Source organism: Cydia splendana, chromosome 27 (assembly GCF_910591565.1).
Source record: "Cydia splendana chromosome 27, ilCydSple1.2, whole genome shotgun sequence".
Classification (NCBI taxonomy): Eukaryota; Metazoa; Arthropoda; class Insecta; order Lepidoptera; family Tortricidae; genus Cydia; species Cydia splendana.
This window is the reverse complement of record NC_085986.1, coordinates 1,580,786-1,594,204: the sequence shown is the minus strand read 5'-3', so window position 1 is coordinate 1,594,204 and position 13,419 is coordinate 1,580,786. Positions and strand designations below refer to the sequence as shown.

Below are 13,419 nucleotides of genomic sequence, written 5' to 3'. Positions count from 1 at the left end.
CCCCTCCCCCGCAAAAATCGGCAGACTGTTTCGTACAGGAAATGACAGCCATGACGTCTCCAGTTACTAAATGCTCTAAGTACACTGCATTTTTCCAGAATCTTTGTGTCTCGCACGCCTAAACTGTAGAATGAATTATCGCCTGCAGTACCGAATTGACACAACCTTAACACCTTCCACGTCAGATCGGCTCTACCATCTTTCCGATCATCCGACCTTTGGGTCAGATGGTTGGTCGGCATTCATCGGTCGGCTTTCCGTCGTTTAGCTTCCCAATCGAAGTCTCCAGAACTCGTTGGTCGCTCGCGGGCGTAGAACAGTACTCGCTCAACTCGCTGGCACCAACGGTCGTCATTCTTGTGACTTTAAAATAAATAAAATAAAAATAACAGCCTTTTATTTCTTGAACATAAAAAATGTTACATTCCTATTTGATTAAATTTTTAAATAGTTATCAAAGATCCCCGTGTTATGTATCTCGATCCTTGGCCACTTGTATCCAATTTGGCCCGAAAATTTTGGTAATATCATCTTGCCATCTCATAGTGGGTCTTCCTTTCCCTCTTTTCCTCTTTTTCATTTGTTTTGGCTTTATCATTTGTTATTTATTCCTAGAAATGGAGACGACATACTCGGCGGAGGAGCTGGCAGCGATGCCGGACCGCATCGCGGCCACCTTCAGCAACCGCTCCGTTTTCGTCACCGGCGGCACCGGCTTCATGGGCAAGGTGCTGGTCGAGAAACTGCTCAGGTATGTGGTCACCTTCACCAGCTCCGTGCTCGTCACCACCGGCTGAGTTACCGAAGCTTACCAGAGGCCTGCGCAGTGGTGTAGCTAGGCTTGGGCGGATGGGGCCTTCGCCCACGGCCTCGCACTTATAGAGGGGCCTCGCAAAGCCAACCTTTTACCTTGGGAAAACACATTGAAAAGGGCCTCGCAGATGTGGTTTGCGCCCACGGCTTGATTGGTTAACGGACCTGCGAATCTTTCCATACCTTCCTTTTTATTTACACGCCTCAGGGAGGTGCACAACGACATCTACCGTAAGAATGATCTATCTTAACGCCACCGGAGTTCTAAAGTAGGGTATAGGGACCGTGCCGTTGGAGGGTCTGCCATATGTGCACATGTACATTGCGAAAGCAAGCGCTACCATCTACCTTTTTTGTCGGTATGTTTCCTTGTGCATATTAGGTTCTGCCATCTTGTGACATCGGAAGCATAAACGACTCATTTACGCCTCGCGCCAAAAATCTGACGGCTCATATGCTGCCCCCTAGTTCACGCACGGGGCCTATCGTTCGCAGACGTACTGCTTAATAGTTAGGTACTTAATTATTGACGTATTGCTTGCGTGTTGTATCTGCTTGATAAAAATTTGTTTAATGTGTTGGTGTTTCCAGGAAGTGTCCGGACATTAAGCAGATTCTGCTGTTGGTGCGGCAGAAGAAAGGCAAGACGCCGCGTCAGCGCATGGAGGACACGCTCAAAGATCCCGTTAGTATTTACTACGCTATGTTTGCACATCAGCAAAGTCAAAACAAAAGGTACGATAAACGAACTGTAGGAGTGATGAAAACTTCCCATCGTAATGTGTACAATTAATTCTCGCAGTTGTTCGAGAAAGTACGCACAATGCGCGGCGGCATTGAACCTCTCCTGGACAAGATGACACTCATCGCTGGAGACGCAAGCGAGCCAGATCTTGGACTTAGCCCGGCTGATCGTCAGAAGATCATTGAAGAAGCTGACATCATCATACATGCTGCTGCTACTATCAGGTACAAGCATAGTGCCAGGTCGCGTTCTAGTCCTGAGGATTTGACACATATACCAGTCTGTCTTGGATAAGATGACACTCATCGCTTGAGACGCAATCGAGACAGATCTTGGACTTAGCCCGGCTGATCGTCAGAAAATCATTGAAGAAGCTGACATCATCATACATGCTGCTGCTACTATCAGGTACAATCATAGTGTCAGGTCTCGTTCTAGTCCTGAGGATTTGACACATATACCAGTCTGTCTTGGATAAGATGACACTCATCGCTGGAGACGCAATCGAGACAGATCTTGGACTTAGCCCGGCTGATCGTCAGAAAATCATTGAAGAAGCTGACATCATCATACATGCTGCTGCTACTATCAGGTACAATCATAGTGTCAGGTCTCGTTCTAGTCCTGAGGATTTGACACATATACCAGTCTGTCTTGGATAAGATGACACTCATCGCTGGAGACGCAAGCGAGCCAGATCTTGGACTTAGCCCGGCTGATCGCCAGAAGATCATTGAAGAAGCTGACATCATCATACATGCAGCTGCCACTATCAGGTAAAATCATAATTTAATACTCAGTGGTCAGAGGCGTCGGCGTCGTCATAGTCAGATACTCATTTTATATATGCTGCTATTGGCTGCTACCGTCAGATTCAAGCATCATTAAAGTCAGTCCGCAAAGTTTGAGACCTTGTTCTGCTCCCAATAACTTTGAGCACAGTCTCTCTTCGAAAAGATGGGTTTTAAAATATTTTACAGTACATAATATGGCCCTATTTTCCCGCACTAGTGCCTAAAATATGTCATTTCGTGTGTATGTCAAAAGTTTAAAGGGCGATATGTACTGTAAAACGTTGTACGATACACGTGCGAATAGGTAATTCGAAACCAGTGGCGATAAATTAAAACACGACCGAAGGGACACGACACGATTTCCTCTTTTCCGCACTTGTATCGTAAATAACTATTTCATTTCTCATGCTCTGAAAGAGGGTCATTGTTGTTCTAACTAAAAGCTAGGTGTGCAGAAAATGATACGTTTCTGCATTAGATCATTTTAGGTTCCAAGTACGATTTTATTTTATTTTTTACGATAAGCAATTGGAATTTGGGTATAAATGGATTTGTTATACAATTTCCATTCTGATATCTGACTCCCCATTCTATAAGTAGCGATACTTTTGGCTAAATTGTTAATTGAAAGTAATCTCAAAAATACTACAAAAATGTATACTTAGTCATTTAAAAAAAAAACACAATGCATTTTACTTTCTCGTATTCGAAATTAAAAGTAGAGTGTTTAACTCGGGTGAAAGTCATCATTTCAGCCTCGGACTATCGGCAGAATGAGTGCCTTTCATCCCCTGGTTAACAATCTACTATATCTGTGGGCCATTAGTTGCCTTAAAATGAAAGTTTTTTATTTGTAATGAGCGTAATGAGTGATCACTGATCATGTTTTAGGTTCGACGAGGAACTGAGGAAAGCGGTGCTGCTGAACGTACGCGGAACTAAACTCGTATTGGAACTTGGGAAGAAGTGCAAACATCTTCTGGTGAGTTCTTTATACATTGATGATGGCGTAAACAGAAATTTGGTAAATATACGGTAATGGTATACTTATAGGGACAAAAACGACCTATTACGAGCTGAGGGTGTTCCAGCAGCGATCGCGCCATTTTGTGCACTTCAGCTGTTTCAGAAGGGTGTGCCGTGTGGTATTTCAAAAGAGGTGTTGCTAAACGTACGCGTACTGGAGCACGGAAAACAGTGCGAGCGTGGAGTCCTTACTCTCGCAAACGTTATTTTTGCACAATAAAGAGTTTACTACTCCTACTACTAACGCCTTGCATCAGAAAGAACGTGTAAGTACAAATTGATTTGAATTAAATAAGTAGTGTTGTAGTTTTGAATTACGTCAGAATTGACTACTAAACCACACGCCTTCCACAGCTGTTTATCCACATCTCGACCGCCTACTGCCATCTCCACGAAAAGCTTCTAGAAGAAAAACCCTACCCTCCCCCTGCCGACCCTCACAAGATCATCCAGATCATGGAATGGATGGACGATGCTACCGTGGCTGCTGTGACGCCTTTGTAAGTAGCTACTGCTAGAAATGTCTAGACTTTTCTAGTCTTACCCTCCACCTAAAACCCTCACAAGATCATCCAGATTATGGACTGGATGGACGATGCTACCGTCGCTGCTGTGACGCTTTTGTAAGTCAACTGCTAGAAATGTCTAGACTTTTATAGCCTTACCCTCTCCCCCTAAAACCCTCACAAGATCATCCTGATTATGGAGTGGGTGGACGATGCTACCGTCGCTGCTATCACGCCTTTGTAAGTAGCTACTGCTAGAAATGTCTAGGCTTTAATAGCCTTACCCTCCCCCTAAAACTCTTACAAGATCATCCAGATGGAGTGGATGGACGATGCTACCGTCGCTGCTGTGACGCCTTTGTAAGTCTACTGCTAGAAATATCTAGACTTTTCTATGTCTTACCCTCCTCCTAAAACCCTCACAAGATCATCCAGATCATGAAATGGATGGACGATGCTACCGTATCTGCTGTGAGGCCTTTGTAAGTCAACTGATAGAAATGTCTAGAAGAAGAGCCGTACTCTCCCCCTGCAGACCCTCACAAGATCATACAGATTATGGAATGGATGGACGATGCTACCATCGCTGCTGTGACGCCTTTGTGAGTAGCTACTGCTAGAAATATCAAGACTTTTCTAGTCTTAGGGGGAGAGCCCCGTAAAACCCTCACAAGACCACCCAGATCATGGAATGTAAATATATGGCCGCCCCAGCGAAGTTGTCGTCGCATAATATAAACTTCGATCCCACCCAATTTGGCTCTTCGCAAAACTTCGGTGTTCCGCACGCGATCGGACCAGCTGATCTTTAAGATTTTGCGAAGTCATTTTAGGTGGAATCGGTCTAATGTGCGGATGTGACGACGGTATACGGTCCACGTTTCAGAAGAGTATAAGATATTAGGAAGCACAACAGCCATATATATGGAGATCTGATTCAACAAGTATGATAGTATTCTGACAGAGGTATTGCACAAACACAGACGTCTCCTGCGAGAGCACCGTGGCCGTGGCGATAAACGTTTTATTGGAATGCTGAACGTTATCTAGATTCTTTCATTTTTGCAGCTTGCTGAAGAAGCTACCGAACTCGTACGCATTCACGAAGGCACTTGGCGAAGCTCTGGTCGTTGAAGCCCTAGACATTTTGCCGATTGGCATTCTGCGGCCCTCCATCGGTAAAATATTATTTTATTTCATACCTACCCAAACATGACCACTAATAGACATACGACTGCTCTAAAAATTCCCAATAATGACCCTCTACTGAAGAATATCCAATACTAGACATACCAACATCTCCCCCAAAAATGTCCACAATGATGGAATCTTTGATCGCTACTTGTAGTACAATAACCATGAAATAATGAAATACAATTAGTCGGTCAGGTTATGTCTCTGTGGGATAACCTATTCCTTGGACAGTGAGTCTAATGGCCGATACAGACGGACTGCAACCCGACTGCAATTTGTATGGGAACTGCACGCCGACTGCACGCCAACTGCAACGTCGGCGTGTAGTTCCCATACAAGTTGCAGTCGGATTGCAGTCCGTCTGTCCTACACCCACTAGGGCGGCGCCACAGTCATGCACGGAACGAATAGCATTACATTATACATTGTAAAACTATGTCAAGGTAGACTGACGACCTGGTAAAGGTCGCGGGAGACCGCTGGATGCGGGTGGTGCAAGACCGGTCATTGTGGCACTCTTTGGGGGAGGCCTATGTCCAGAAGTGGACGTCCTCTGGCTGATATATGATGAAGCTATGTCAATTCACATGAATACTCGTACATGTATTCTCATTATGTGTTTCAGTTATCCCAATTTACCAAGAGCCACTCCCGGGCTGGACAGACAACATAAATGGACCTACGGGACTGCTTATCGGTAATTGCTTCTTAAGTTCTGAATTAAAAATAAAAGTTCATATCCTCCAAAGCGAGGATAAAATACAACTGTCTCATCAGATTCATCACTAATATTTATTTATTTTTGTGTTCATCACTCATATTTGTTCCTGAGTTATGGATGGTTTCTATGTATATAAGTATTTATATATATATGTGCATATTATATATATCGTCGTCTAGTATCCACAACACAAGCCTTATTGAGCCTACTGTGGGACTAGGTCGATCTGTGTAAAATTGTCCTATAATATTTATTTATTTTATTTATTTATCAGACCTAAAAAACGATGGCTTGATGTTGTGAAAGCAGATATGAGCGAGAACGGGCTCACACGAGACGACGCCCAGGGTCGCGCAAAGTGGAGGAAAGCAAGTAGGAAAGCGGACCCTGGCAAAGGCCGGGATAACGCTAGGTAGAAGAAGATGAAGAAAGAGAGCCTTTCCAAAAGCCTTCCTTAGGGACAAACGATAATCAACGGCTTATTCGTTTTGACTGACGTTTATGGATAACGCCATTAGTAGTAGACTTTATAAATACATCTTTTACGTAACATCGTAACATCAACGAATTTTTGCTAAGCTGCGACGTATAGTCTGTCAAGCAGGATATGTCAGTAGCAATGTAAAGCAAACTAAAGTATGGTATCCCTAGGAAACGAACCAAAAGCAGCAATGTACATCGAACAACGATGACATGTAAACAAAACAATTCCACAGATAAGATATAAATGTAGATGTAGTGACAAAAATTGAGAAAGGTATGTTGAGATGGTATATATGGACACGTGGAAATAATGAGTGAAAGAAGGCTAACAAAGAGAGTGTATAAGGGAGAAGTGGAAGTGGGAGTTGGAAGGGGTAGACCTCGGCGGACTTTCTCTGATCAGATCGGGGAAATCCTGAAGAAAGGCCAGGTCAAGAGCACCCTAAACCGGCGAGCGTGTATGAGGAATGTTATGAAAGTGAAGGAAGCGAAAGAGGTATGTCCGGATCGTAGCAAGTGGAAATCCGTGGTCTCTGCCTACCCCTCCGGGAAATAGGCGTTATTATATGTATGTATGTATGTAAGATATAAATGACACGCGATTTTCGAACAATTCAAACGTAGTGTTGCTAACCCGCGATTTTTCAAATTTCCCGCCTTTTTCTACTGACAAGTTTTGCTTGACCAAGTATATTTTCAGGGGCCGGCAAGGGCGTCATCAGGTCTATGTACTGCAAGAGTAACAGCTACGCCGACTATCTGCCAGTCGACGTTTTCATCAACGGCATCATGATCTGCTGCTGGGAGTACATCGAGCAGGGGTGAGTCACAAATAAACTGGCCGGCCCTATTTCACCAACGTGACAAATGTCGCATTTGTCGACATCACTGTTACTGACGTCACAGGCCTTTATAGGCTACGGTAACGGCTTACCATCAGACGGGCGGTGTGGTTGCTTGTCACCAACATGTTAATTAAAAAAAACTCCACTATATCGCCAGTAAATAAGTACTTATTTTGCGAAGCTAATGACAATTGTCACAAGAAATACGACAATTGTCACGAAATTCCGACACAGAATTTATTTGCTGTCAAGAATTACCGAAAGTTCTTTGAAATCTTGTGACAATTGTCATCATTATCATCATAAACATCACAAGAGAAATAGCTGTTTTTTTGCCGATATAGTAAAGTTTTTTTAAATAATACAATGATGGTGACAAACAGGAATACGGCCCGCCCGATGGTAAGCGATAACCGTAGCCCATGGATGCCTGTGACGTCAGCAACAATGAGACTTGTCGAATTGTCGCACCTGTCACGTTGGTGAAATAGGGGCCAGGTCTCGAACCCGGGACCTCCTGCTTCGTAGGCAGGGTCACTACCTACTAGGATAGGAGGTTCTTCTTTGCTCGCATTATCCCGGCATTTTGCCACGGCTCATGGGAGCCTGGGATCCGCTTGTCAACTAATCCCATGATGTGACGTAGACACTAGTTTTTACGAAAGCGATTGCCATCTGACCTTCCACCCCATAGGCGAAACTAGGCCTTATTGGGATTAGTCTGGTTTCCTCACGATTTGTTCCTTCACCGAAAAGCAACTGGTAAATATCAAATGATATTTCGTACATAAGTTCCGAAAAACTCATTGGTACGAGCCGGGGTTTGAAACCGCGACCTCCGGATTGAAAGTCGCACGTTCTTACCGCTAGGCCACCAGCGCTTTTTTAGGAGGTTGTCAATCATTATCATTAAACAATCGGCCAAGAGCATGTCGGGCCATGCTCAGTGTAGGGTTTCGTAGTTACCATTCTGTCAAAATAGGTCAAACGGGGGCTATTAGTAAGTATCATACATACATTACAAGCATAAGGGCCTTTGCAGCGCTTTGTACGTCTTTCTACTATGAAGAGAAGATTTTTTGCAAGAACTCAAAAACGACTAGACCGATCATGTTCGCCATAGTTTTCATTGAAAGTATTTATTAAGCTATTATTTGTCGATTTTTCATATTTTTTGGACCCATGATTCAAAAGTTAGAGGGGGGAGACACATATTTTTTTCTTCAGAGCGATTATTTCCGAAAATATTAACTTTATCAAAATATGGTTTTGGAGACCATTATTTGTTCTGAAAGACCTATCCAACGATACCCCACACTATTTGGGTCAAAGGAAACATTTTTTTCATAATAAAATATTTTTCACCACACCAGCTCGGAAAGGTTTACTTTGCACTTCAAAAGCTGATTGAATGCAAATTTTGAGTTGTTTTCTTATGTTTGCTCGTAGAATTGACTTTTAAATGATGATTTTGGATGATAAATATTTAATAACATTCATTTGGATTTGATTTGTTTTGATTTTGTTTGATATTTTACATTTAATATTTGCTTCGGGTTGGTGTGGTGAAAAATTTTATGTTTCACTCGGGGGCAAATTTTGTTTAGCCCTCGTGCATTGAAACCCTCGCAACGCACAAGATTGCTTTTTTTGAACCACTCGCTACGCTCTTGGTTCAATTTTGGAATATTTCGCTTGCTCGGGTATCAATATTAGCACGAGCGGTTAAACAACAACTTTGCCCTCTTGTAAAACAAATAACTATTGTATGGAAGGTCCACTTAAAAATGTTTTTTTTTTATAGTTTTTATTTCACCGTTCTGTCGCAATGCGCAATTTATGTATCCATGCCCAATTGCTGCTTTCTAGCACTGACGATCGCGGATAAAGGCCTCGGACAGGCGGAGAGACAGACGGACATGGCGAAACTATAAGGGTTTCTAGGTGACTACGAAGCCCTAAAAAGTGGATTCACTACTACACAATCTAAGTAATCTAACCTCTTTTTTCAGTGTCCATCATATAAATGTCATCAACTTCACATCTTCAGCAGAGGTCAAAATAACATGGGAGGAGATGATAGAAGCTGGCAGAGAAATCATTTTGAACAGAGTGCCGCTCAACGGAGTTGCCTGGTAAGCGATCATAGCAGCATATGGACGCTTTCAATGCCAGGGCTACACTTATGAGGACAAATACCCAGCGACATGAGTTAGCGACAGGCTAAGGGCCACTTGCACCATCCCACTTACCCGGGGTTAACCCGTTAAACCGTTAACCCAGTGTCAAATTGTACTGGTACCTATGGAAACTCCAGGTTTAACCCGTTAACCCCGGCTTAGTGGGATTGTGCAAGTAGCGCTAAGTCGACTAGTTCGCGAAACTTCGTCTCACATATCTACATCTACGACATCTATGACACACAATTATGACTATTCGAACTAAGGATGACTCACGCTAGACCGGGCCGGGGCCGGGCTGAAGCTTCCGGCGCTTCGTATTCTATGGAAAGCACCCGTGATCACCGATCAGCCGTCAAAGAAAATGTCGGACGCCTCGGCCCGGGCACAACCCGCGTGAGTCATCCTGTAGTCTCGGTCTAAGTTCAGATAATCGAGGTTCTACTGTATACTGTTGACATGGAATTAATTTCACTCAGGTATCCCGGCGGATCGATGAAGCACTCCCGTCTGTACCACAACATTTGTGTGCTGCTGTTCCACTGGCTGCCCGCCATCTTGGTCGACTGCCTGCTCTGGTGTCTCCGCTACGAACCTGTGTACGTACATCTTCTTCCTCGCATTGTCCCGGCATTTTGCCACGGCTCCTGGGAGCCTGGGGTCCGCTTGGCAACTAATCCCCAGAATTGGCGTAGGCACTAGTTTTTATGAAAGCGACTGCCATCTGACCTTCCAACCCAGAGGGTAAGTTAGGCCTTATTGGGTTTAGTCCGGTTTCCTCACGATGTTTTCCTTCACCGAAAAGCGACTGGTAAATATCAAATGATATTTCGTACGTAAGTTCCGAAAAACTCATTGGTACGAGCCGGGGTGTGAACCCGCGACCTCCGGATTGAAAGTCGCACGCTCTCACCGCTAGGGCACCGGCGCTTCACCTGTGTATCATTTACCTACTTTTTATTTTTGCAACCACCATTGAACTCGCCCTCCCTCTGGACTTGATGAAAAGTTTCTTTAATTCCACAAGTTTAAAATACGTTAAGGACATGTCCTTTTAAAATTACATTGGGGCTAAGAAGATTATGATTTAATCCACAGCCTGTGCCGCGTCCAACGTCGCGTGACAAAAGGCTTCGAGGTGTTCGAATACTACACCAATAACCAGTGGGACTTCCATTCAGACATCGGTCAGCAGTACAGAAACGATCTCAACCCACGGGAAAGGCTGGAGTACAAAGTTGATGCCAGTGGTAAGTAGCCTTAGACCATTTATAGACCGACCGCTTAATGAGTCCTCGCCTGCGCAGTACGGGGGCGACGGGGTAGGACGACGTGCGGGCGCCGTACGCCTGCCGCCCGCACCTTCCCCGCCTCCGCCCCGTCGCCCCCGTACCGCGCAGGCGAGGACTCATTTAAGCGGTCGGTCGTAACTGGAGACGCCTTGGCTGTCATGTTCTATATAAAACAGTTTGCCTTTTGCGGGGGAAGGGCAGATCAAATGTTTCTGCTATTTCTACATGATATGTACGTAACATACAAATAGCCATGTCAGGTAAACGTCAGTCCATACAAAATTTTGCACAATTGTGCAAGGTTTTTGGCAGAAGGGTAAGCTCTGAAAGGTGACTCCAGTTATTAAATGCTCTAAGTAAGTAGCGTACTTACTACTTAAACACCATGTATCGTCTTCTTATGGTGCCGTCTCCTGCCGGAGGTTGGCTATCATTAGGGCTATTTTCACTTTTGACGCTGCAGCTCGAAACAGCGATCTGGTGCTCATCTTGAACCAGCACCTGAGGTTTTTGAGCCACGAGGTTCGTCTTCTTCCACATTTTCGTTTACTCTGGATTTTCCCTTGTATTCTCAGCTGGAGGAGGTGGTATTTGTCATTTCGTAATATATGACCAAAGTACTGCAGTTTCCTCATCTTCACAGTATCCAAAATGTCTCTTTTCTTTTGCACTCTCTGCAGCACGCTGTCATTGGTTACTCTATCCGTCCATGAGATTTTCAGTATTCTCCTGTACACCCACATCTCAAACGCCTCTAGACGTTTACTTATAGCTTTAGTGAGTGAGTGAGTGAAACACCATGTATACCACCACCAATAATCGACCCAAGAGTTAAGACCCAATATTCGACACCTTGCTGTCAACTTTGCTTTGACATTATGATTGAAAATGTCGATTATTGAAGCTGTGTCGGACACTCCCTCTTTACGCTATATGACTTTCACGTTTCAGCAATCAAAAGCAAATGGATTTTTTTCCAACGATTGAAAATCAAAGAAATTACGCTCGTGGACGGAATAGCTCCTATGACGGAATTCGCCACATTGACCTTATTCTTTTCTATTCTTAATAAAATATATTAAATTATCTCCCTTGTTCGCACAGGTCTAGATATCAAGCGTTACTTCGAAGACTGCATCTTAGCAGCGCGTCGCTACATCCTCAAGGAGACAGATGACACCATCCCAGCCGCCAAGAGACACATGAAAGTGTATGTTGGCTCATTTAGATAAGATAAAAGATTTTTATTCGTGACGATCACAAAACATGTACCAACATGTACAGACAACAACAGCAAGGAAAGCAGAAATCAATAAGTGTGCATCACGAAATGGACCCAACTCAGCATACTGCTATTAGCTATAAAGCCAGCGCTGGTCTTCCGGTAAGGCCCATCTCGTCTCGTACCAAAGAGTTTTTCGGAACTTATAGGTATGAAATATCATTTGACATTTATCAGTTGCTTTTCTGTGAAGGAAAACATCGTGAGGAAACCGGACTAATCAAAATAAGGCCTAGTTTAACCTCTGGGTTGGAAGGTCAGATGGCGCCGACATTCTGAGCGCGCTCATTCTTACATGGCGCCTGGGGCGCCCTGCACACTAATACGTCGGGCGAAGCCCGACATTCTGACGAGGTTGTTTGACCGGCTATATAGGCGTGTCATTTTTTCGCCAATCTGATTAAATTGTCCGATCGAATCAGGCCGTGCGGACGCCAATTAATTTGGCTCGCCGAATTCAACCGCCGATTATGACCGATATTACAGATAAAATGGGGTGCGGACGCAAGAATACCAATTAGTGACGCCAGTATTTTCATTTTGGGGCATTTTCTCAATTTAGAAGGCTTTAATATCACCATAAATCTAAAATTGGTGATTAAATTGGAAATTGACGCCAATTTCATTTCTGATCAAATCTGTCGATTTGGTCACCCCGGCCCCGTCTTAACTCCACTTATATTAATTTATCGTTGTCAAAGTTGTGCTGTTCAGTTTTAGTTGAGTCGAGAGGCCTCTTTGGGCCCTTTCACCAAATGGGCTCTACGGAAGACCAGCGCTGGCTTTATAGCTAGCATTTGCGGAGTAGGGTCCATTTCGTGATGCACACTTATTGATTTCTTCTTTCCTTGCTGTTGTTGTCTGTACATGTTTGTATTGTTTGTACATGTTTTGTGAACGTCACGAATAAAAATCTTTTATCTTTTCATGTTTTTCCCAGGATGTGGTGCGTCGACAAGCTGTTCCGCATTTGTTTTTGGGCGCTGCTGCTGTACTGGATCAGCGGGTGGTTCTCTTCCACCCCCACCGCCGTCCCTGAAGCCATCTCCACATAACCTCGACTCGTCCTATTATTTACTTACTTACTGCTGTGACGCAACGACCCGAAGTGGATCTTGGCCTCCGACACCAAAGACCGCCATGCTACTCCGCCATTGTACCTATGTACCTACTAAAGATTGTACTTTTAGGGTGCCGTACCCAAAGGGTAAAACGGGACCCTATTACTAAGACTCCGCTGTCCATCCGTCCGTCCGTCCGTCTGTCACCAGGCTGTATGACTCTGCCGTATTTCTGTTGCCGCTATAACAACAAATACTAAACACAGAATAAAATAAGGATTTAAATGGGGCTTCCATACAACAAACGTGATTTTTGACCGAAGTTAAGCAACGTCGGGCGGGGTCAGTACTTGGATGGGTGACCGTTTTTATAGATAATGGTACGGAACCCTTCGTGTGCGAGTCCGACTCGCATTTGGCCGGTTTTTTATTTAATAAAATATGTTTGAAATAAAAATTGTTTCTTTATTGGTTTGT

At 44.1% G+C, this 13,419-nt stretch overlaps 1 protein-coding gene across 1 annotated transcript; it reads left to right on the top strand.

Moving 5' to 3' along the window:
- Window positions 1–617: 617 nt before the first annotated feature.
- Window positions 618–12,945, top strand: LOC134803868 (putative fatty acyl-CoA reductase CG5065). Its single transcript, XM_063776697.1, has 13 exons — window positions 618–751; window positions 1,405–1,498; window positions 1,616–1,782; window positions 3,244–3,334; window positions 3,733–3,878; window positions 4,953–5,062; window positions 5,704–5,775; window positions 6,983–7,103; window positions 9,140–9,262; window positions 9,787–9,906; window positions 10,406–10,557; window positions 11,704–11,809; window positions 12,822–12,945. The coding sequence occupies exons 1-13, from the start codon at window positions 618–620 to the stop codon at window positions 12,934–12,936; spliced, it is 1,551 nt and encodes a 516-aa protein (XP_063632767.1). The 3' UTR covers window positions 12,937–12,945.
- The last annotated feature ends 474 nt before the right edge of the window (window positions 12,946–13,419 follow it).